The sequence below is a fragment of the Pleurodeles waltl genome, chromosome 3_1 (assembly GCF_031143425.1).
Source record: "Pleurodeles waltl isolate 20211129_DDA chromosome 3_1, aPleWal1.hap1.20221129, whole genome shotgun sequence".
NCBI lineage: Eukaryota > Metazoa > Chordata > Amphibia > Caudata > Salamandridae > Pleurodeles > Pleurodeles waltl.
Genome location: NC_090440.1, coordinates 164,505,082 through 164,529,993, shown reverse-complemented (window position 1 = coordinate 164,529,993; position 24,912 = coordinate 164,505,082). Strand labels below are relative to the sequence as shown.

Genomic DNA, 24,912 nt, shown 5'->3' with positions numbered 1-24,912 from the left:
AGTAGTGTTTATTAAATGTATGAGGCGTAGACCATGTAGCTGCCTTACATATTTCGGTCATTGGAATATTTCCTAGAAAGGCCATGGTAGCACCTTTCTTTCTAGTTGAGTGTGCCTTTGGTGTAATAGGCAGTTCTCTGTTTGCTTTAAGATAACAGGTTTGAATGCACTTAACTATCCATCTAGCAATGCCTTGTTTAGAAATTGGATTTCCTGTATGAGGTTTTTGGAAAGCAATAAATAATTGTTTTGTTTTTCAAATTAGTTTTGTTCTGTCAATGTAGTACATTAACGCTCTTTTGATATCTAATGTATGTAGTGCTCTTTCAGCTACAGAGTCTGGCTGTGGGAAGAACACTGGTAATTCTACTGTTTGATTTAAGTGGAACGGTGATATGACTTTTGGTAGAAATATAGGATTTGTTCGTAGAACTACTTTATGCTTGTGTATTTGAATAAATGGTTCTTGTATGGTAAATGCTTGAATCTCACTTACTCTTCTTAAAGATGTGATGGCAATTAAAAATGCAACTTTCCATGTTAAGTATTGCATTTCACAAGAGTGCATGGGCTCAAAAGGTGGACCCATGAGTCGTGTTAAGACAATGTTGTGGTTCCGTGAAGGAACTGGTGGTGTTCTTGGTGGTATAATTCTCTTTAGACCTTCCAAAAATGCTTTTATGACTGGTATTCTAAATAGAGAAGTTAAGTGCGTAATTTGCAGGTAAGCTGAAATTGCTGTAAGATGTATCTTAATGGAAGAAAAAGCTAGCTTTGACTTTTGCGGATGTAGTAAGTATCCTACGATGTCTTTGGCAGATCCGTGTAAGGGTTGAATTTGTTGATTATGGCAGTAATAAACAAATCTTTTCCACTTATTTGCATAGCAATGTCTAGTGGTAGGTTTCCTAGCTTGTTTTATGACCTCCATAAATTCATGTGTAAGGTCTAAGTGTCCGAACTCTAGGACTTCAGGAGCCAGATTGCTAGATTCAGCGATGCTGGATTTGGGTGTCTGATCTGTTGTTTGTGTTGCGTTAACAGATCTGGTATGTTTGGTAGTTTGACATGAGGTACTACTGAGAGGTCTAGTAGTGTTGTGTACCAAGGTGGTCTTGCCCATGTTGGCGCTATTAATATGAATTTGAGTTTGTTTTGACTCAACTTGTTTACTAGATATGGGAGGAGTGGGAGAGGGGGAAAAGCGTAAGCAAATATCCCTGACCAACTCATCCATAACGCATTGCCCTGAGACTGATCTTGTGGGTACCTGGATGCGAAGTTTTGGCATTTTGCATTTTCCTTTGTTGCAAATAGATCTATTTGTGGTGTTCCCCAACTCTGGAAGTAAGTATTTAGTATTTGGGGGTGAATCTCCCATTCGTGGATCTGTTGGTGATCCCGAGAGAGATTGTCTGCTAACTGATTCTGAATTCCTGGAATAAATTGTGCTATTAGGCGAATGTGGTTGTGAATCGCCCAATGCCATATTTTCTGTCCTAGGAGACACAACTATGTTGAGTGTGTCCCTCCCTGTTTGTTTAGGTAATACATCATTGTCATGTTGTCTGTTTTGACAAGAATGTGTTTGTGGCTTATTATGGGTTGAAATGCTTTTAGCGCTAGAAATACTGCCAATAGTTCTAAGTGATTTATGTGAAACTGTTTTTGGTGAGTGTCCCATTGTCCTTGGATGCTGTATTGATTGAGGTGTGCTCCCCACCCTATCATGGAGGCATCTGGGTCTTGGAAAGGCCGCCCATGGTTTAAATTTATACTGTTCCACCATTGAAGCGAGGTGTATGTTTGGCGGTCTACCAACACCAGATCTAGAAGTTGACCCTGTGCCTGTGACCACTGTGATGCTAGGCACTGTTGTAAGGGCCGCATGTGCAACCTTGCGTTTGGGACAATGGCTATGCACGAGGACATCATGCCTAGGAGTTTCATCACCATTTTGACTTGTATTCTTTGTTTTGGATACATGGCCTGTATTACATTGTGAAATGCCTGAACCCTTTGTGGACTTGGAGTGGCAATCCCTTTTGCTGTGTTGATTGTCGCCCCTAAGTATTGCTGTGTTTGACACGGCAGAAGGTGTGACTTTGTGTAGTTGATTGAGAAACCTAGTTTGTGGAGGGTTTCTATGACATACTTTGTGTGTTGTGAACACCTTTCTAGCGTGTTGGTCTTGATTAAACAATCGTCTAGGTACAGGAACACATGTATTTGCTGCCTTCTGATATGTGCAGCTACAACTGCGAGGCACTTTGTAAAAACTCTTGGCGCAGTTGTTATTCCGAATGGCAACACCTTGAATTGGTAATGTATCCCTTGGAATACAAACCTTAAGTACTTTCTGTGTGAAGGATGTATCGGTATATGGAAATATGCATCCTTTAGGTCTAGTGTTGTCATGTAGTCTTGTTGTTTGAGTAGTGGGATTACGTCTTGTAATGTCACCATGTGAAAGTGATCTGATTTGATGTAGGTATTTAATGTTCGGAGATCTAATAAAGGTCCCAGACTCTTGTCTTTTTTGGGTATGAGAAAGTACAGAGAGTAAACTCCTGTTCCTTTCTGGTGTTTTGGTACTAATTCTATTGCTTCTTTTAGTAGCAATGCCTGAACTTCTAGTCCTAGAAGATCTATATGTTGTTTCGACATATTGTGTGTTTTCGGTGGGACGTTTGGAGGGAATTTGAGAAATTCTATGCAATAACCATTCTGGATAATTGCCAGTACCCAGGTGTCTGTGGTTATTTCCTCCCAATGTTTGTAAAATTGGCTTAGTCTCCCCCCCACAGGTGTTATGTGTTGGGGATGTCTGACTTGGAAGTCACTGCTTGTTTTGAGGGGTTTTGGGGCTTTGGAACTTCCCTCTATTTTTTTGGAATTGTGCCCCTCTATATTGCCCCCGAAAACTTCCCCGCTGATATTGGCATTGATAAGTGGGCCTTGCTTGTGAGGTTGTGGCCTCTGTAGGTTGACCTCGAAACCCTCCCCTAAATGGTGTTTTGCGAAATGTGCCTCTGCTTTGTGGGGAGTAGAGCGCGCCTATTGCTTTTGCGGTATCAGTATCCTTTTTGAGTTTTTCAATAGCAGTGTCGACTTCTGGCCCAAACAACTGCTGTTCATTAAAGGGCATATCCAGCACGGCTTGTTGTATTTCCGGCTTGAATCCTGACGTACACAACCATGCGTGTCTCCTTATCGTTATTGCAGTATTTACTGTCCTTGCAGCCGTATCTGCTGCATCGATTGATGACCGTATCTGATTATTGGAGATACTTTGTCCTTCTTCTACCACTTGTTGTGCCCTTTTCTGGAACTCTTTGGGTAAGTGTTCTATGAAATGCTGCATTTCGTCCCAATGAGCTCTATTCTATCTTGCCAAAAGTGGTTGTGAATTGGCAATACGTCATTGGTTTGCTGCTTGTGCTGCAACTCTTTTACCCGCAGCATCGAATTTGCGACCCTCCTTGTCTGGCGGTGGTGCATCTCCCGAGGTATGAGAGTTTGCTCTCTTGCGAGCTGCCCCAACAACCACAGAATCTGGTGTTAATTGCTGCATAATATAGACAGGGTCTGTTGGTGGTGGCTTGTACTTCTTCTCCACCCTTGGAGTTATGGCTCTGCCTTTTACAGGATCCTGAAATATTTGTTTGGAATGTTTTAGCATTCCCAGGAGCATAGGTAAGCTTTGGTATTGGCTATGAGTGGAAGAGAGTGTATTAAACAAAAAGTCATCCTCAATTGGTTCTGAATGCAAGGTGACGTTATGAAACGCAGCTGCCCTTGAGACCACCTGCGTGTAGGATGTACTGTCTTCAGGTGGCGACGGCCTCGCAGGGTAACAGTCTGGGCTGTTATCTGATACAGGAGCATCATAAAGGTCCCACGCATCAGGATCATCTTGACTCATTGCAGTATGAGTCGGGGATTGCATCAGTGGTGGAGTGGCCACCGGTGATGTGTGCATTGATGGTGGTGGAGATGGTGGTGGAGTTGTTTGTCTTGCCACCTTTGCCTGTGGCTGCTTGTCCTTTTCTTGAAAGACAAGTCTTCTTTTCATTTTAATTGGGGGAAGAGTGCTTATCTTCCCTGTGTCTTTTTGTATGTGGAGCCTTCTTTGAGTGTAGTCTGGCTCAACAGATTCAAGTTCCTCTCCGAACTTATGTCCTTGCATCTGGGAGGACAATCCCTGTTCCTCTGTGTAGGAACCTGTTTTCGGTTCCGAGGCTGGGTGTTTCGGAATCGAAATCTTTTCAGTCGCCTTTTTTGGCTCTGAGGAAACCTTCTTTATTTTCGGCGTCGTGATGTCTCAGTGCCGAACCGTTTCGGTGCCACTGTCTCGGTGCAGAGTCTGCTCGAAGCCGCTGTCTCGGGCCCGAGATTGTTGTGTGGCGGTATCTCGACCGGAGTCGGATGACTTCGCCACATGCATGCCCTTTTTCAGTGCCGATGATCGGTCACCTATTTTTCGGGTTGAGCCATGGCCTGTTGGCGGTGGCGTCCCCTGGGCTTTTGTTGTCTTCTCATGAGTTTTATGTTTCGACGTCTTACTCGCGGTTTTCGGCGTTTCTTCGGGATCGAGCTCGTCCAAGTCAGATTCGTGGATGGAGAAGCTTTCTTCTTCCTCCTCGAAACGCCCTTGTCCTGTCGGCGCCGACCCCATCTGCAGTCTTCTCGCTCTTCGGTCTCTTAATGTCTTCCTCGACCGAAACGCTCGACAGGCTTCACAGGTATCCTCCTTGTGCTCTGGAGACAGACACAAGTTACAGACCAGATGCTGATCTTTATATGGATACTTGTTATGACATTTTGGGCAGAAGCGGAATGGGGTCCGTTCCATCAGCCTTGAAGAGACACGTGGCCGGGCCGACCAGGCCCCGACGGGGGAATCGAAAAAACCCCGAAGGGCCACCGGAGCTCTTCAAAAGTCGGTGTCGATCTATTGTAACTAACCCGATACCGAACGCAAACAATACCGACGATTTTTCCGAGATTCTAACCAACTTTCCGACCCGAAACACGGAGCGAAAAGGAACACGTCCGAACCCGATGGCGGAAAAAAAACAATCTAAGATGGAGTCGACGCCCATGCGCAATGGAGCTGAAATGGGAGGAGTCCCTCGATCTCGTGACTCGAAAGACTTCTTCGAAGAAAAACAACTTGTAACACTCCAAGCCCAACACCAGATGGGGGGATGTGCACAGCATGTGTATCTGCAGCTACACATGCCATCGAACTTATACACATTATATATGTGTATATATATATATATATACACACACACACATATATATATATTCACATAAAAAAGTTATAGGGACTTTTTAGTTAGGCTCACATTTTAAACGTACTTAACAATAGAAATTCACCTGTTATAGTTAGAGTTATTTCAACTAACTAAAACTCGTGCCCTAAGGGAACCATAACGCATGCCCCTGCCATAAACATTTTTTTTGGAATAATTTTACAACATATGTTACAGTTATGTTAACCTATGATGTTCTAAAAGATGTCTTGAGTGCTGTACTAACTGGTGTGATTAGCAGTGTACTGTGAGGGCGTGAGTCATAGTTATCTTAGGGCACAACTTATAGTTAGTTGAAATAAGTAACTATAACAGGTGTCTATGGTTTTTTTAACCTTTAAAATGTGAGCCTAACTATAACGTCCCTGCAACTTTTGTTTTGTAAGTGAATTTCTATGTTTTAAAAAAAATTATATTTTCTAACTATAACATCCCTGTAACCTTTGTTTTTTCACAGTTAATTTCGATGTTTTTATTTACGTAAAGTAATTGTAATTACTATATGGAGATACAAGCACTGCTACGCACGGCAATGCTTTGGCCATGAGCGCCAGGGGTTGGCCGCAGGGCCAGTGTCTCTGGGTGTCAGAATAGGTGTGAGAGGGTTTGTCTGGGTGTGAGAATAGGTGTGAGAGTGTATGTCTGGGTAAAAGAGTAAGTGTGAGAATTCCTATGTGGGTGTGAAAGTGGGTGTGAGAGGGTCTATGTGGGTGTGGGAGTGTCTGTCTGAGAATGACAGTGAATGCAAGAGTGTCTACTCGGGTGTGAGAGTGAGTGTGACAGTGTTTATCTGGGTCTTTGAGTGGGTGTATGAATATATATATATTTTTTGATGTTTTGCAAAATCTGCGGATCCATCCGTGGATTTACACCAGGGGGTCACTCTGAGCACAGCGGATCGATCAGCAGATCTTGGGCAAAAAATATATACACGCATTTTAACAACACAATTTAAGCTTTTACCCCACTTGTATCCAGGGAGTCTCTACCCTGACCCCTTCCGGAACATTACAGCCCAAATTTGAACCCCCGGGACCGTTTTTTAATAAAAGAAAATGGCGGACACAAATTATTTACTAATGGAAGGGGAATATTGTACCTCCTGTGCTGTTGCAGGACCCTCACAACTGAGAATATTAATTTCTGGTGACACATCCAGTCTACTAAGCTCTGGTAAGTACACCATAAATTGGGCATTGGTATCCAAGGGGAACAAGCGGTATCCGTCTTATTTTCATCACCCTCTGTATTTTATGAATTGTGTACCAAAAAGGACAGGTTCCCAATCAGAACTGAAAGGCCGTCCATTCGTTTGAAGGAAACTTGACTAAAAGTGGACTTGGGGAATCTCTACTTTTTTATGTGAGATAGTGTCTTGGCTCTAGGAGTCTGCAAAACTACTGAAGTAGAAATTGAATGTATAAGTGCAGCATCCAAAGCAGAAATTGGCTTTGAAACCATGGCTCAAAGGCGCTCATTTATGCTCATTACAGATATGGCCTCTTTTATCCTTTGTGTGAGCTGAGCCGGTGAATGCATCTGAGAATAGGTATGAGTTATTTTTTTATTTCTTATTTTAAAGGGTGACTGGGAATGACTTGCGTGTGAAGCCAACATTAGTGGGGTTTCCCTCTATCCAATGGTCCTGGGATTCATCACAGCACCAAGGTCACACAACCATGTATCATGCAGTGTATCTTGGCCACATAAGTGACTAATAACAGAGCACAAGGCTTAAAGCCAGAAAATCTTAGTAGGACACATATTTTAATATTGAAAAGTAATGACAAAAACATTAAAGAAAAATGGATAAAGATCCTTCATTAAAGAATGTGTGACCAAAACAAACTACCTATATCCCGCATCTGTAGCAGTGTGGAAAAAAGGAGCTAGTGTCATTGGTGCATGGGCACCAATTATTTACTGCGTACAGCACTCGTGGCACCATTGCACAACACTTGATAGGACTCCAAAAGGCACCACCTAACGTCAGTGACAAGCAATGGCTGAAAACATTTCTGAATTCAGTCTGACGACTGGTGTCAAAGTTTAATTTGCAACAGTAAATATCCATTAGAAATGACGTTTCATTAGTGTGGCTCATCAGGATGATGCAGTTCGTTTTAGTTTGTCTCTGAAATGATGTAGTACTGTAATAAGGTTTAATTTCCAATTCTGCTACAAGGTGGGAAATGTTCTTAACACTGTAGGAAGGCTGAGGTAGAACATCTCAAATTCGGGTCAATGTTAACTTACTCATTAATAGAGAAGCGATATCGCCAAAGTGCTTAGCCAAAAATAACTGAAAAATGTAGTCTTTTTCAACGCTGAAATAAAAATTTGGAAATATTTCACACATACTGGTTAGAGTACACTAAACTTAACTTTTAATATAACTAACCTCTGCTCGCTGCTGCTGCTGCTCCATTGCAATGCTGCAGGCCTGTGGGTTAGTCGACATACTCTCCTCTAGCTCCTTGAATCCAGGCGTGTTACCAATATCTCCGCTTACGAAGCCCACAATATTTTCAATCAATGTGTGAAGTCCAAGTGTTTTACTAAGCTCGTAATCTGACTCTTCGAATAAATAAGAGCTGTACAGCACATGTTTGTGTTTTAGCCGAGCCCAGGAGTCGTTGTAATGTTCAGACTGACCAAGTAAAGGCCCTGTATTTAAAACACAGACAAGTGTAAAATAGCAAAGCCCTCTTATATTAGGCAACTGAACTGATCGTAACAAAAACTAAGCATTGTAAGCTAAAACCATGCACCAAGCAAATTAGACAATTCGCATAAGCAAGAAGGTCTACTGACTTTAGTGATTAATTATCTATAGGTAGAAAATTAACAGGCCATCACTGAAAAGATACAGTAGAAGCCACACATACTTAAAAACCAAAGGGAGCAATGCATGGAAAATATGGAAAGAAAAAGCCACAATCATGTTTAACCAATGGGCTTGGACCGATGCACTGTGGTAAAGTACCCTTTGAATTAAAACAATACCCTATTTGCAGAAGAATAATACAAAGATGAAACTGTAACAAATACTTAACTGCCGCAATGGAATAATCTTCTAGTTATGATGGTAATCAGATTACGATGGGGAGAGAAAAGAAAGTACCCAGAGAAAAAGACTGACTGACTCACTTAGGTTCACTGGGGTCTCAGCTTGTAAAAAGAAACTTCAGAAACAACAGCAGTACATCACAACTGAGACATTGAAAGTGAAACAGAGGAACGAAATGTGTACATCCACAATATCCAAAAATGCCTACTAAACCTGTCAGCCTGGGAGTCCTGCAGGATTGATACTCAATCTGCTATGAATTACATATTCTAACAAGTAATTATACAGTGATTGGGCCTCTCTTTAAAGTCTACAAGTCCTCATTCTTTCCAGATTTTGGAATAACGGTTGTGAAGTTGTCTGTGAGGACTAATACCAAAGTCTAAGTGCCAGAGTAAGCAACTGAGCAAAAACATCACCACAGTCATTTTGAGGCCACTTACAGGAAGGACAGATTGTCTCGGAGGACATAGGCGCACAGTATTTCCATTCCTGCAACAACATGATGCAGGGAAATGCACCAGCAACAGACCTTGCAGAACATACTCCTAACCTTTTCAATGGCAAGATTATGAGGCACTTTGGATAGCAATAGCCATCCTGGAATTGGAACTCTGCTGCTTGAAAGGCACGACCTGCACTTCCTTGCAATGCCATCTTGCTTTCTCATGACAATTTGTCACATTGACTGTGCATAGAGCTGCAACAATGGTGCAAAAATTAAAACTGCCTCTTTAAACACCGACTTGTTATCATGAGACACCGTTTTTGTGCTCAAATTATAATGTCCACTGATGACCTTCTCACTGTATGTAGAAGGTAAAGATGCTGTTGACAAACATACAAATATTAAGGATTCTTACCATGATATTAACAATATGTCTGTGTATTCTAATACCAGGAAGACTATTTTGTTGTTCCTCCTGGATCGCCTGATTTTTTTTTTACTTACATAAACTCTTCTTCAATTTCTCCTCATATTTACTTATTTCGAGTACACAGGGGCTACATACAAATGATGATCAATTTAAAACTTTCGCAAAACAGCCGAGAGCTATTTGGTTCAATTTCACACTCTCCTTGAATGAAAGGTTGGTAATTGTTAAAATACTGAATGTGAAATATTGTTTAAATGAGCCCCTGTTGAACCATGGTCTGGCTTTATACCACCCTGGTATTCCATGCAGTTCTTAAGTTCTCACATTCCAATAGAGTCATTTGCTTCAGACTGTGAAAAGTTGCTGAAACTCGTTTGGAATTCAAGCAGGTTTGGAAAAGCGGCTGGAGGTTCAGGCTTACAGCTTCTCATGAGGAGCCCTGAGGAACAACAAACTGGCACTTGACCCTCCATGTGGAACAGTTGTGTTAGTTTCGTCTTCACATATGTGCAGGAAAAAAAAACAGCACAGTAGATGAACCGTGGAAGAAGGAGAAAGATGGGAGAAGATCAACTTCTCTTCCGGATTTGTATCCGGATATTTGTGCAGAAGAAGGAAAAAGCTTGTTTTGAAAAGGAAGTTGGTGGGTGGCAAGAGGGCTCACCATCTCTGTGGGCTTTCCAGTGAGACTCCAGATGGAGAATCAGGGGAACATTTAGGGGGTCATTACGACCTCGGCGGTCTTTTGAAAAGTCCGCTGAGGCCCCGGGAGACAGAATACCGCCATTGCCGGCGGTATTCCGGTCTCCCTATTATGACATTTCCGCTGGGCCAGCGGACGGTAACAGTGTTACCGTCCGCTGGCCCAGCGGAAATGTCACATCAACATTGCAGCCGGCTCGTAAGAGCCGGCGGCAATGCTGATGTGCAGCGGGTGCAGTAGCACCCGTTGCGCATTTCACTGCCTGAAATTCGGGCAGTGAAATGCGCAACGGGGCTATGCCTGGGGGCCCCTGCACTGCCCATGCCAAGTGCATGGGCAGTGCAGGGGCCCCCCGTGGCACCCCAAGTCCCCTTATCGCCAGCCTTTCAATGGCGGTGTGTACCACCACGGACAGGCCGGCGGTCGGGGACTCATAATCCCCAGGGCAGCGGTGCTTGCACCGCTGCCCTGGGGATTATGACTGCCAGGCGGAATCCAGGCGGGAAAATGGAGGGGCCGGCGGTATGGCCGTGGCAATTCCGTCTCGGTCATAATTGCTGGCGGAACACCGCCAGCCTGTTGGCAGTGTTACCGCCAACATACCGCCGGCCGCCAGGGTCGTAATTACCCCCTTAATGTTATACTAACACAAAGCATGTTCCTGACGTAATTTATACAAAAAGACTGAAAGTCAGACTCCCAAAGGAATAACTACCATTAGCAGAAGTGACTAAGAAATGGAGCATACGTTACACAAGGTAGATTTGTATGACAGCTTTGCAAAATTTACTCCTTTACTTGTTATATGTATTTGTAGAGTGTGGCTAATCGCCCTTGAAGGTATCCAGGAGGAGAATATGGAAGTCCATGAGAAAAAGAGAGATTCTGAGGTGTTGCACGAGGTCATTCCAGGTCTTGGCAGCGAGGTATGACAAGGGCCGTCCTCCGCTTCTCATCTTCTTGATGCAAAGGAGGTGTGCTCTTGCCTGAGACGCAGATCGAAAGTGTCTGTGGGTTGGTAGAAGCTGACACTGTGATTGAGGTAGGCTGGACTGTTGTTGTGGAGAGCTGTTTAGGCGTGAGTGAGAAGCTTGAACTTACATCTGTCCTGGACTGGGAGCCAGTGGACATTGTTGAAGTGAAGAGAGATGTGGTTATTTCACAAAATGTTCATGACAAGTCTGGTGACAGCATTCTGAGTGATTTGGAGTCGGCATGGAACATGGGCTGGGATTCTGAAGTAGAGGGCATTTCTGTAATCAAGTCTACTTGTAATAAGACAAAGAGTACTGTTCGGCTGGTGTTAAGTGGGATCCACATGAAAATCTTGTGTACCATTTGCAGGATGTGGAAGTATGATGAGGTGACAGAGTTGACCTGTCAGCTTATGGAGAGGTTCGTGTGCAGGATGATCTCAAGTTTCTTGGCATCGTCATCAAGGGTGGTCAAGTTCGGATGACCACCAAGAGGCGTCCCAGAAGGAGTGATTAATGCCAAAGATAAGGACTTCGATTTTGTCTCTGTTTTTAATCTAATCAGCAACGTTACTCCTTCAGTTTATGAGGTTTGCTTTGGCGGTGCTGGCTGAGTCGGTAAGGTAGAGGCTGAGCTGTGTGTCGTCAGTCTTAAATCCAGTTCTATATACAAATACTTTATTAAATATGAAAAGGAAAGTAATTGTGTTACAGCAGCTGCCGCAGGACGTAGTCCCCCAGCCTCCATCTCCGTCAGGGCGGGCCCTGATGTGCCAATAACGCACAGTCGCTTTCCTGCAGTGCGGGAAGCAGGAAGAAGCAACTTTCACCTGACTCACGGATCCTGGCAGGAGACTTTGTTTTGCTACAGCAGCTGGGGTAGGACTTCGTCCCCCAGCCTCCATCTCCCTCAGAGTGGGGCGTGATAAACCAATAAAACATGTTCGCTTTCCTGCAGCAAGGGATGCATGCAACATGCCTCAGCTTGCACCAGGGCCAAAAAGGGCCCATCTTAGCCCATAAGAGGCCAGGCCCGGCCCAGCCAGGACCACCCCCATCTTGGTTAGCATTTTTTTTACTTTGTGGTAACCGTACATATATAACTGAAACTTGACTGCGGCCATTAGCTGATTGCCATTGATGGGACAAAGCAGTGTGCCTGATTGTGAACTGCTGGCTATTACTTACCATTATGGTGAGTTCTTGTTAATTTAATTGCTCGTCTGTGGGGCCATGCGGAAAAGAAAGGCAATCCCAGCAGGAAGCACAGACTCGCAAATAAAACACTGGCGCTCAACAATTGATTATTTTTGGTAAGGGCTCATGGAAAACAAGTTTAAACTTGCTGAGAGGTGTCTCTCGCTCACAACAGAGAATCGCTTGGCCCTTCTTTCACCACTTTTGATAGTTTCACCCAAGCAACCGGAGCACCATGTACTGAAGATACTATAATTCCAACGCAGGCTCCTAGCTCTCCCAGTGGGCCACAGCGGTTTAGTTCAGGTGGTTGGGGTTATCTATCTCTGTCCAGCAAGAGGATTGCCACTCCATGAATGACTTGGCCTCTGTTTCTGTTTTGAGCTTCTTGGAGATGGAGAGACCATCTAAGCAGCAGAGAAGAGCGCCCAAATTTAAATGGGCATAGGAACCAGTCTTTCTCAGTACAACCCCGTCCTTCTCTAGGTGACGCTTGGGAGCTTTTAAAGACCTATATAAGTCACCTATTAGTCATCAAATTGCTGACTGATATTGGGCCTAACCGAAGCCAATTAAGTCAACAAAAAAATCTAGGCGAAGGTTGAACTAATCAGGAAGAAGTGGTTTCACTGCCTAAATCTGTAATCCTGCCTCCACCCAGTCTTTAGGTAATGTGTTAAACAATCCAGTGCAACTTTCCCCATCTCCTTCTACTCCTGTCTTACCGCCTAAATCTGCAATCCTGCCTCTGCCCAGTCGTAAAATAATGTGTTAAAGAAGCCGGTGCAACTTTCACCATCTCCTTCTACTCCTCTAGTTTCAGCACCTGCGCTCTTATGACCCACTGTAGCCACAGCTCCACAATCACCAGCGCACCAGAGGCAGAATTCCCATGATATAAGTAATAGGGGCCCTAGGGGGGAATTCCAGTATTAGATAAGAGCTGAGACGTTTGATACCAAACTTCCCAGCATTCAGTGTAGCCATTATGGAACTGTGGAGTTTGTTTTGACAAACTCCCAACCATATACTTAATATGGCAACAATACACTTACAATGTCTAAGAATGGACTCAGACACTGTAGGGGCATATTACTCATGCAGGTAGGCCCTCACCTGTGGTACAGTGCACCCAGCTTTAGGGCTGTAAGGCCTGCTTACCTATGCCACAGGCAGGGTTTTGTGGGCATGGCACCCTGAGGGGGGTGCCAAGTTGACTTTGCCTTTTTACCACATACAACAGAAGCCAATTCATGTGATATAGAGGAAAAGGTCCATATATACGTGAACTTTTTTAGACAAGGTTTGATGGAGCAAGAAATAGGCTGTTCTGTATGAATATGCGAGCTCAGGTGGAAATAGTAGTCAAACTACTTACCAATGGCAACTTCCCAAAAGGGAAGATGAAATGATTAACAAAAAACACTCTCCAGATCATGGCTGCCTTCTGTCTGTCAGATATGAGAGTGAAATTACTAAGACTACCTAATAATACTATTTCAATCCAGGACCCAAATTATTATCACAAATTCAAAGGGTGTTGGTTCGTTTTTTGAGGCCTCATAATAAAATGTGAAAAACGGTGAAAGGCACGTAACACCACTGAATCAGCACATAGGTAGGCAGAATGTGAAAAAGCTGGTTAATGAGGGCTACATGCGAAGCAGGCAGATACAAGGATTTGAAACATTTCAGAGCACTACACATTCCCTGGTTATGTTGACATCGAAAAGAAAATCAATGTATCCATGTAAAAATGATGAACACAGTAATGGCATTAAAATAACGTATCTTGAGACCCGTATGAAGCAATAACGGAGTTCTTAAAATATCTAATAATTGCCCGAAAGGTAAGCACAAGAATTAATATTCTTGAAATGGCAATGAAAATGATTTATCTTGTGAAAAGCAGTCTTCAAAATTGAGCTTTCAAGCAGTGGGTGTGATTCAGCTGCTAGATATACTATGGCATATCAAATCAAATCAAATCATTAACATTTATAAAGCGCGCTACTCACCCGTGCGGGTCTCAAGGCGCTAGGGGGGAAAGGGGGGGTTATCGCTGCTCGAACAGCCAAGTCTTTAGGAGTCTCCGGAAAGCGGAGTGGTCCTGGGTGGTCCTGAGGCTGGTGGGGAGGGAGTTCCAGGTCTTGGCCGCCAGGAAGGAGAAAGATCTCCCACCCGCCGTGGAGCGGCGGGTGCGAGGGACGGCAGCAAGTGCGAGGCCAGCGGAGCGGAGGGGGCGGGTGGGGACGTAGAAGCTGAGGCGTCTGTTGAGGTATTCCGGTCCCTTGTTGTGGAGGGCTTTGTGTGCGTGGGTGAGAAGACGGAAGGTGATCCTTTTGCTGACTGGGAGCCAATGCAGGTGTCTCAGGTGTGCGGAGATGTGGCTGTTGCGGGGTACGTCGAGGATGAGGCGGGCCGAGGCGTTTTGGATGCGTTGCAGGCGGTTTTGGAGTTTGGCGGTGGTCCCGGCGTAGAGGGTGTTGCCGTAGTCCAGGCGACTCGTGACAAGGGCGTGGGTCACGGTTTTTCTGGTGTCGGCGGGGATCCAGCGGAAGATCTTGCGGAGCATGCGGAGAGTGAGGAAGCAGGCGGAGGACACGGCGTTGACTTGCTTGGTCATGGTGAGAAGAGGGTCCAAGATGAAGCCGAGGTTGCGGGCGTGGTCTGCGGGGGTCGGTGCGGTGCCGAGGGCCGTGGGCCACCAGGAGTCGTCCCAGGCGGACGGGGTGTTGCCGAGGATGAGGACTTCCGTTTTTTCAGAGTTCAGCTTTAGGCGGCTGAGCCTCATCCAATCTGCGACGTCCTTCATACCCTCTTGTAGGTTGGTCTTGGCGCTGGCGGGGTCCTTGGTGAGGGAGAGTATAAGTTGGGTGTCGTCGGCGTAGGAGGTGATGATGATGTCGTGCTTGCGTACGATGTCGGCGAGGGGGCTCATGTAGACATTGAAGAGTGTCGGGCTGAGCGATGAGCCTTGAGGTACGCCGCAGATGATCTTGGTGGGTTCTGAGCGAAACGGAGGGAGGTAAACTCTTTGGGAGCGGTTAGCGAGGAAGGAGGCGATCCAGTCCAGGGCCTGGCCTTGGATCCCGGTGGAGCGTAGGCGGGTGATTAGGGTGCGGTGACAGACGGTGTCAAAGGCAGCCGAGAGGTCGAGGAGAATGAGGGCGACTGTTTCACCGTTGTCCATCAGGGTTCTGATGTCGTCTGTGACTGAGATGAGGGCGGTTTCCGTGCTGTGGTTGGTTCGGAATCCGGTTTGTGAAGGGTCGAGCAGGTTGTTGTCTTCCAGGAAGGTGGTCAGCTGTTTGTTGACGGTCTTTTCTATTACCTTGGCTGGGAAAGGTAGAAGAGAGATGGGGCGGAAGTTTTTCAGGTCGCTTGGGTCAGCCGTAGGTTTCTTTAGTAGGGCGTTGACTTCAGCGTGCTTCCAGCATTCGGGGAAGGTAGCAGAAGAAAAAGAAGAGTTGATGACGGTCTGGAGGTGCGGGGCGATGATGTCGTCGGCTTTGTTAAAGATGAAGTGCGGGCAGGGGTCCGAAGGGGCGCCGGAGTGGATAGAGTTCATGATGGATTTGGTTTCTTCCGTGTTGATGTGGGTCCAGTTGTTGAGGGTGATGTCCGGGGAAGCGGGTTCAGTGGTGTATGGTTGGGTCTGGTGTCCGAAGCTGTCGTGGAGGTCGCTGATCTTGCGATGGAAGAAAGTGGCGAGGGATTCGCACAAATCCTGTGAGGGCGTGACGGCGTTGGCGCTGGCGCTGGGGTTGGAGAACTCTTTGACGATGCTGAAGAGTTCTCTGCTGTTGTGGCTGTTTTTGTCTAGTCTGTCGGTGAAAAAGTTCCTTTTGGCAGTGCGGATCAGGTGGTGGTGTTCGCGTGTAGCGTTCTTGAGGGCGGTCATGTTGTCAGCGGTGTGGTCCTTGCGCCAGGCCTTCTCAAGGGCACGACAAGTTTTCTTTGATTCTTTGAGGGTGTCAGAGAACCAGAGAGGTTTTTTGGTGTTGGTCTGTCGATGCGTGCGTTTGAGGGGAGCAAGGTTGTCAGCGCAGTTGGAGATCCAGTTTGTGAGGTTGAGAGCTGCGTCGTTGGGGTCGGTGGTGAGGGTGGGTTGGTTGGCGGCGAGAGCGGAGAAGAGTTGCTCTTCAGGGATCTTGTTCCACTGTCGACGAGGGATGGGTTGAGTGCGGAGGTGGGAGGTCTCGCGTCGGAATGTGAAGTGGACGCAGCTGTGGTCGGTCCAGTGTAGGGCAGAGGTGTGGCTGAAGAAGACGTGTTTGCTGGCGGAGAAGATAGGGTCGAGCGTGTGTCCGGCGATGTGGGTGGCGGTGTTCACCAGTTGTTTGAGGCCGAGGTTGGCGAGGTTGTCGAGCAGGGTGGTGGTGTTGGGGTCGTTGTTTTGTTCCAGATGGAAGTTGAGGTCGCCTAGGAGGATGTAGTCCGGTGAGGCGAGGGCGTGCGGGGAGATGAAGTCGGCGATGGCGTCGCTGAAAGAGGCGCGAGGTCCGGGAGGACGGTAGACGAGGGATCCTCTGAGGGTGGTCCTTGGGTCGGTGCGAATCTGAAAATGCAGGTGTTCAGCGGCGAGGGGGGGGTCTTCGGTGGAGGTGGTGACGCTGATGGAGTCTTTGAAGATGATGGCAACACCTCCTCCTACTTGGTTGGTGCGGTCTTTTCTGGAGATCTTGTAGCCTTCGGGGATGGCGGTAGCGATGTCTGGAGCAGAGGAGGCGTTCATCCATGTCTCCGTGATGAAGGCGACGTCCGGGGCTGTGGAGTCCAGGAGGTCCCAAAGTTCAACGGCGTGCTTGTGGACGGAACGAGCGTTGACCAGGATGCACTTGAGGTGGTTGATGGCGCGTGGGCTTGTGGTCGTGGTAGTTGCGTGGTGGAAGATGCGTTTGCAGGAGTTGCAGGCGAAGGGTCCATGGGTGCGTTTGGGGTGAGCTAGGAAGCAGGTTTTGGAGCGCCCTGGGTTGAGGGCGTGGAGGGTGGTGGGGTCGTAGCGGATCAGCGGGGCTTGGGGGAGCTGGGGACCAGGGGTCGTGGCGCTGGGCGCGGGCCAGGCGCGGACGGGCGCAGACGGGCTTGCCTCTGGCGCGCCTCCGGCGCGCCAGCGGCGTGCCCGCTGCGCGCGCCCGCTGCGCAGTCGCGCAGCGGCCGCCATAAGAGGTAGGAGGGGGGGGGAGGGGTCAGCTGGGGGCGAATGGGAGCTGGGGGGCGGGGGCGTGCAGGAGGTCGCGGCGGGAAAGCGCGAGGGAGGGGGGGGGGACAGGTAGAGTGAGAGGAGCTGGGGGAGGGGGTTTAGGGTGGAGGAGGGTGAGTGTTAGGAGGTTTGGAGATTAGGGAGAGAGATAGGAGTAGGGTTGTGAAGATAGGGGAGGGGGGGTTGTAGAGGTGGGTGAGGGAGAGAGGTAGAGTGAGAGGATAGGGAGATAGGTAGTAGAGGGGGTGGCGGGAGGGGGGGAGAGATAGAGAAATAGATAGAGAAAATAGATAGAGAAGTCGATAGATAGGGAAATAGATAGATAGACAGATAGGTAGGTAGGAGGAGGTGGAGAGTGGGGGAGTTAGATAGTGAGATAGGGAGCTAGAGAGATAGGAAGATAGGAGGAGTGAGGGAGGTAGATAGCGAACGGGTTAGCTAGGGGTGAGAGAGGGGGAGGCGAGTGAGGGAGGGGGATGAGGAAGGAGCAGGAGGGCAGGCTCGGGGGAAGAAGACGGAGGAGGTAGAAGAGCCGAAGACAGGAGAACAGAAGACAGAAGAACAGAAGACAGAAGAACAGAAGACAGAAGAACAGAAGACCGGAAGAGCAGAAGACAGAAGAACAGAAGAACAGAGAAGAACAGAGAAGAACAGAGAAGAACAGAGAAGAACAGAGAAGAACACAGAAGAACCGAGAAGAAGAACACAGAAGCACAGAGAAGAACAGAGAAGAAGAACACAGAAGACCGGAAGAACACAGAAGAACAGAAGGGAAGAACAGAAGAACAGAAGGGAAGAACAGAAGAACACAGAAGAAGATTGCAGAGGGGGAGCGAGGAGGAAGAGACAGAGAGGAGGAAAAGAAGCAGGAGCAGGAGAGAAGGTGAGTGGCGCGGGGCAGGGCGAGGGGCTGGGAGGAGGGGGGTACTTACAGTTAGGTGGGTCTCAGGAACACAGGAACTCGGGAACTTGGAGGAGCTGCAGCGGCAGGGGGAGCGACCTACCCTTGGGTCAAGGGTCGCTACCACTGTCGCGCAGCGGCCGCCATAAGAGGTAGGAGGGGGGGGGAGGGGTCAGCTGGGGGCGAATGGGAGCTGGGGGGCGGGGGCGTGCAGGAGGTCGCGGCGGGAAAGCGCGAGGGAGGGGGGGGGACAGGTAGAGTGAGAGGAGCTGGGGGAGGGGGTTTAGGGTGGAGGAGGGTGAGTGTTAGGAGGTTTGGAGATTAGGGAGAGAGATAGGAGTAGGGTTGTGAAGATAGGGGAGGCGAGCTATAATAAAAACAAACATGCCGTTGTGTACTTGCTTGAAGCTCTTCATTTTTCTTGGGCTCAAATGGCCCCAAAGGAGTAAATGCACTAACATACGAATTAGAAGAAAAAGGAGACATATTTCACATAGGTATATTCATAACGTATAGTTAAATAACTATATTGTCATTATTTTAACACAAATTAAACAACTTCAATAAAGAGGCAATACTTGTGTTTAATTCTTTTAAGAAAAGTGATATTTTCTGGATAAAAATACTATTTAGTCACATGAGTTTCTCCTTGTATAGCTATGCTTAGAACCACAAGCAGACTAATTCGCTCTCTTGTATTAACTATATTATTCGATTTACATGCACCTGTGCAAATGGTCATTGATGATATGATGGTCTGTGTATCTGACACATCTCCGTGTGCAACGTTTCTACTCAAAATGACACAAGAGTCCACCAGAAAGGAGGGTAGGTGTTTTATTCTGAGAAATCAAATTGCAAAGTTAACAAACCTTACACGTTTTCACCAGTGCTTACTATGCTCATAGCATGGAATTTAAAGGCTAAGTCAGACAGACTGCTTGCAAAAGAGGGAATATATATATCTATATATATATATATATCTATATCTATATATCTGTATATATAATTTCCCTCTTTTGAAAACAGTCTATGCCTGACCTCAGGAGAGGTGGCAGTCCCCAGGGCTTTAGTAAGCCCAGGAGGGGGGCCCTTATGCCCCCGGGACCTGGCCCACCTGGCAGCTTAAATATAACAAGCACAGGAGCCCGCTCTTTTTTAAAATTTATTTATGGCTGATCCGCCGTGAGTCGTGCTGAATTATTATTTTTTTTAAAAATTATTTTATTCTCTTGGAATATCCCTGACCCCAAAACCAGAGCTAAGGGGTCAGGGTGTCACTATCCTGGCCCGTTTTTTTTTTTTTTTTTTTTTTTATTGTTTTTTTCTGATCTCAGCACAAGATCAGGAGGGTTCATGGAGCCCTTGCATCCCTATATATACAAATTTCTCAAAAACTACTGAACGGATTTACACCAAATAACAAAAAAGGTCGCTTGCTGTACTAAGACCTACCTTTCTGCCAAATTTGGTGCAATTCCATCCAGTGGTTTAGGAGCTACTCCTGTTTAAAATCAATATGGAAAAATGCATGATGAAAAAGATCTTTGGGAACAGTCCTTTTTCTCTGCCCCCTCTTGATGGATCCCCCGAAACTTTCCAGACAGACGCTGAAGTGAGTGTTGTATTTTTTTGGAAAATTTAGTGGAGATTTAAACTGTTCCAATGTTATTAACAAAACATAAAAACGCTTTTTCTATAGAAACTACATCCTAACTTTAACTAACTAATGGCAACTGCCACTAGGTTATATATCTGCATTCACAAAAAGAAAAAAAAAAACAAAGGTCACAGAGACTCGAATGTTGGGGGCCCACCGCTCTGCTGCCGACTCTGTACGGGAGTTTTCTTTCCGCTACAGAAATCGGTATTGATGCTGCAGTGCCAATTCCAGAGGCATTTGGAAAGGATTCCCTTTGACAGTATAATTGTCAAGATGTGCGCTTCAGCAGAGTGACTGGGCCGCCATTGCGACATGCAGGCTGCCTGGATGGACGAGTGGTGTCCCACTGCCGGCTGCAGGTAAAGAGGCGAACTGAAGGATTCAACCAAACTTGGGTCAGTTCACCTGGGACCGATCTTGTCCAAGGGCAGAATGCAATAATTAGGGGAGTCCATGCAGTAGGCGGCGTTAGCAGAGTTGCTGCATTTAAACATACGGATATATATTTCCTGGAAGCAACTTTTTTGCAGGCTGCCAGATATCAACTTTAAATAAGTATATGTACAGAACCACGGCTTCTAGTATAGAAGCAAAGAGGAAAGAAACCTCAAAGAGATTATTTTTTGGTAATGGACTTAGGAACCAAACACACAATTAAAACAAAGTGAGGGGATGCAATTACCAGTTCTATTGGACAAGTTGGAGAAATTAAATAAATAGCCACATGTTGAGAGGCTGAATTGTTACAACAATATATAGAGGTGGAGAGAGTACCTGGAGGCCAGATAGTCTTTGTTGTTCCTACATAGGAGGCACCCCAATCCAGATATGCTTCATGAATGGGCATAGAACTCCAAGAATTGCTTGTTAACAATGATGGGCATCCTAGTTAAATATGCTCTAAAGAATCGGGCTAAATTACTGGAACAAATAGAGAAACAAACACAGGAAGTAATAACGGAGATGTCAAAAGAGGATTGGGATGTTTCTTTGAAAAACATGTATGAATGTCTAACTAAAACTAAGGCGAAATTACGACCAAAAAACAAAGGAAATTTATTAGAGACTACAATGACTACCAGCTAGGGAGAATTTAAACTTTTCATTAAAAATATTATCACCTATATGAGAAGAGAACCAGTAATCAATCTTTGGACATTAGGGAAGTACAGCCAATCTTGGAACGGGATGAAAGTGAAGCCTCGGATAGCAGTCTAACACCACAGACACGTTGACTCAAAACACCAGGGTACAGGTGAATCAAATAATTAATTTTTTTAAACAGTATCAACTGATAAACCAGGGGAGGACAAAGAAGTATGGAGAATTGAATCAATGCAGAGGCAGGAAACAGGAACACGAGGAAGAGACAAAAGAACAAACAGGCCAATACAACAGCAAAAAAACAACAAACTCGCCTGAGGGAACATGAACAAGAGGATAACAACTGCCACAATGAAAGTGGTGACAATTTAAAGGCTGATATCACGATTGCAAGTAGAGAATCAGACAAAAGGGGCAAAGTAGTTGTGTGAGCTAAGGATGAATTTCTGGCTGAAGGATGCAGACAACTGAATGAACTTGAGTGTTATGAACCATCTAGTTTTCACACTATGAGATGTGCTAATATGAGATATGGAAAAATGCTAGGAGAGTGGGGAGACCAAGGTCTACTGGAGTGGGGGGAACTTTTGTCTTAAAGTGTGACCACCCAAGAACTCCTGTTATGCATCTCCTGTCCAAAATACACAAGGATCCTACAAACCCTCCTGGCAGGCCTACTGTTTCTGCCATTGGTTCTTTAACAGACAATACATCTAAATTCATCTAAGACCTTTTGTCACATCCTTGCCAGCATATCTGAAAGACACTACTCATTTTCTTCCTATAATTGATGGGATACACTGGGAGGAGGATTACCTGATGATAACACTGGGTGTGCCCAGCCTTTATACCAGTATTCAACATGAGCTGAACATTAGAGTGATAAGACTTTGTTTCAAGGTTTGATCCAAGTTTTTTTCAAGGATTGATCCCAGTCCCTCCTACTACACTCACAGATGCTTCTCGACATCATTCACTTATGCTTAACCACCAAATATTTTGTTTTTGATAATACATTGTATAGATAAGTATAAGGGGCAGCTATGGGCACTTGTTTCGCCCCCCAGCTACGCAAATCTTTTTGTAGGCTGATGGGAGGAACAGGTGTCCATACCTGCATTTGAGGAACTTGTTATATTTAGGATCCGTTTCATCAATGACATCTTCGTTATCTGGAAGGAGGATGTCATTTCAGCCAAAACATTTGTCAGGGAATTAAATTCCAAAGACCTCAACTTATAGTTCACTGGACATATTGACAAGAACAAAACTGAATTTTTAGATGTTGAGATAATTGTAGAGAACCGTAAACCTAATACAAGATTACACTGCAAACAGACTGCAGGCAAGAGTCTGCTGTTTTCCACTAGCGCCCACCTTAAAAGTCGTATCTACAGTATTTCTTATGGCAAACTTCTTAGGGCCAAGAGAACATGTAGTACCCTGGATGATTTTGAACATGAAAAAGAGATCATGAATACTAGATTCAAAGAGAATGATTACAGCTAAATGGTCATTAAACAGGCCATCACTCATGTGAATTGTATAAAAAACACAATTTCTACACCCACAAGAAGTATCAGATGAGGATCCATCAGTTAGATTTATCACCACTTCCTCCCAACAAGCACCCCTGATCAGACGTATATTTAATAAATACTGGGATGTGTTAAAAACTGGTGAAAATATTGGTAACTCTGTCAATAGCACACCCCAAATCACATCCTGTAAAAGCTCTTTGTAAAGGGACAACATAAGTACTGACATGGTTACCACAGAAGACACAGAAAATGGAAACTCAAAGCTTACTGGTATCTTTTGTTGTATAAATTGTAAAGTATATGCACAAAGCAGGAATTTTAACAAATATGTTTTCTAGGATAGTTCAGTACTAAACCACATGGGCAAACTTTGTGTCACTGGCTTTGATAATTGTAATGTAGTGACTTTTGAAAAGAGGAATATTTTTCTGTACAAACATGAACCAATTTATTTAATACATTTCAACAGTTACTACTTTTAAATTATATTGGGGAACTCATATTGACATACTGTAATATTAGTCCGACTACAACGACACTGGTTTGACTATTATGCCAAGATGTCGGCCGTTTTCTACACCAGTAGGAGTTACCTGCAGTAGTCTGTTGGTAACTGTGAATGTTCAATATGGCTGCAAACACTGGGATTGCTAATCGTGAACAAGGTTGAAAAAGCAACTAGAAGACATAATCAGCATTGTGTGTATTAACTGAACTAATAATGTTACATTTGGATATATGTCATCTTAAATTTGTAATCATAACCTTTCAAGGTATTCAGCCACTAGGTAGGTATAGTTAGTGTAGAAAGCTAGCCTGGTGTGTGGTGAACACCTATGGTGTTATCACCTTATACCAGGTCCAGGTATCCCCTATTAGTGAAGTGTAGACAGTGTTTAGGAAGCCAGGGCTCCCGAAGGGTAGCTGAGGATGAGCAGCTAAGACTTATCTAGGAGACATGCAAAGCTTATGCAATACCACTATAATCACACTGCAACTTATCAGACATGAAAGAACAATACATTGTTAAAAAAGTAAGGTACTTTATTATAGATACTCAACACTAGAGTACTTATAGGCTGTTCCCCCTGACTGGAGGTAAGTACACACTAATTATATACAAATTAGTAAACAGTAAATAGCATAGATCCAACCAGCATTGGCAATACTTAGTGAAAATAGCAAGGGCCCACTGGGGGAGGGCCAAACCATATACTAAGAAAGTAGCAGGCGAGATACAGTCCCCCACCCAAGGATGTGGAGTTGTTAGAGGGGAGCCACCGGGAGAGCAGAGGCAAGTATCTGGTCTTCCCAAGGACTGACAGGAGGATTATACAAGAACAGGAACAGACAAGAAGAAACCAAAGGTGGATTCCGGTAGAAGAGGACCTGCCAAAAAAAGGGGGACGGAGCATAGTCCACGATGGAGTGTCTAGTGGGGGCAGGAGCCACTACCCACCCTTCTGTGGATGCAGAACAAGGTTGATGAGGGGCGAGAAAAACCAGCTGTGGAGCCCAGGAGCTCAAGAGGAGTTCTTGGAGAAGTGCAGATGGTGTTGTACGTCAGTTGTCAGGGTGCAGAAGAACCACCAACAAGCCTTGACAAATGCAAGAGGAGCAAAATAAGAGTTGCAAGGCTGAAGAAGACCAGCAAGGCTCAGGGGACTGGACCAGAGGAGATGAGCCAGAGGTGAACCTCAGCAGTCAGGGGAGCCAACAGAAGAAGTCGCAGCCCCCACAGGCAACCCACTGGCATAAGGCACCGCAAGTCGCAGTGAGGCCCAGTCAGCACACCTGAAGAGGAGTCCCAGGTCACTGGCGCAGCAGAGAGGAGACTGTGATTAGCAAGATGGAGTGCTGAGGGCCGGGGCTACACAGACCCTGAAGATCCCTTAGATCAGGGGCAACTAAGCCTTCATAGCTACAAGAGACACGCTGCACAGGGGTACTGTACTGCAAGGACAGGCAAGGGCTTGCTGTCTCCCAAGTTGGAAAACTGGCAGAGAGGACCAAGGGGACCACTCCAAACCACCACCTGTGCTGCAGGATCCACACAGTTCCAGAAGAGAGCAGATCCACGCAGCCAGTTGTCAATGCAGTTAGTGCCTGCAGATGTAGGGGAGAGACACCTTCACTCCAAGGGAGATTACTTCTTGGTTTAGACTGAAGCCTCGCTAACCTCAGAGGATGCACAGCCGGGGAAATGTTGCAGTTGCTGAAAGGAGCCGGAGAAACAATGTTGCAAAGCGGGGTTGTCACTGAACTTGTAGATTGTCAGTTCCTGAGGAGTCCGATTGTGGTTTCAGAGACCAGAAGATGAAGTAAATGATGCAGGAGTCCTGGTGGAATCTTCC

General features: G+C 45.7%; 1 protein-coding gene across 12 annotated transcripts in view; it reads right to left on the bottom strand.

The window, feature by feature from the left end:
• The window catches only part of HERC1 (HECT and RLD domain containing E3 ubiquitin protein ligase family member 1), a 1,155,039-nt gene that overhangs the window by 814,251 nt on the left and 315,876 nt on the right, over positions 1–24,912 (bottom strand). For all 12 annotated transcript variants that reach the window (XM_069222059.1, XM_069222062.1, XM_069222061.1 and 9 more), the window contains exon 26: positions 7,723–7,988. In XM_069222059.1, the coding sequence (XP_069078160.1) occupies positions 7,723–7,988 (266 nt within the window). The remainder of the gene's footprint in view (positions 1–7,722; positions 7,989–24,912) is intronic.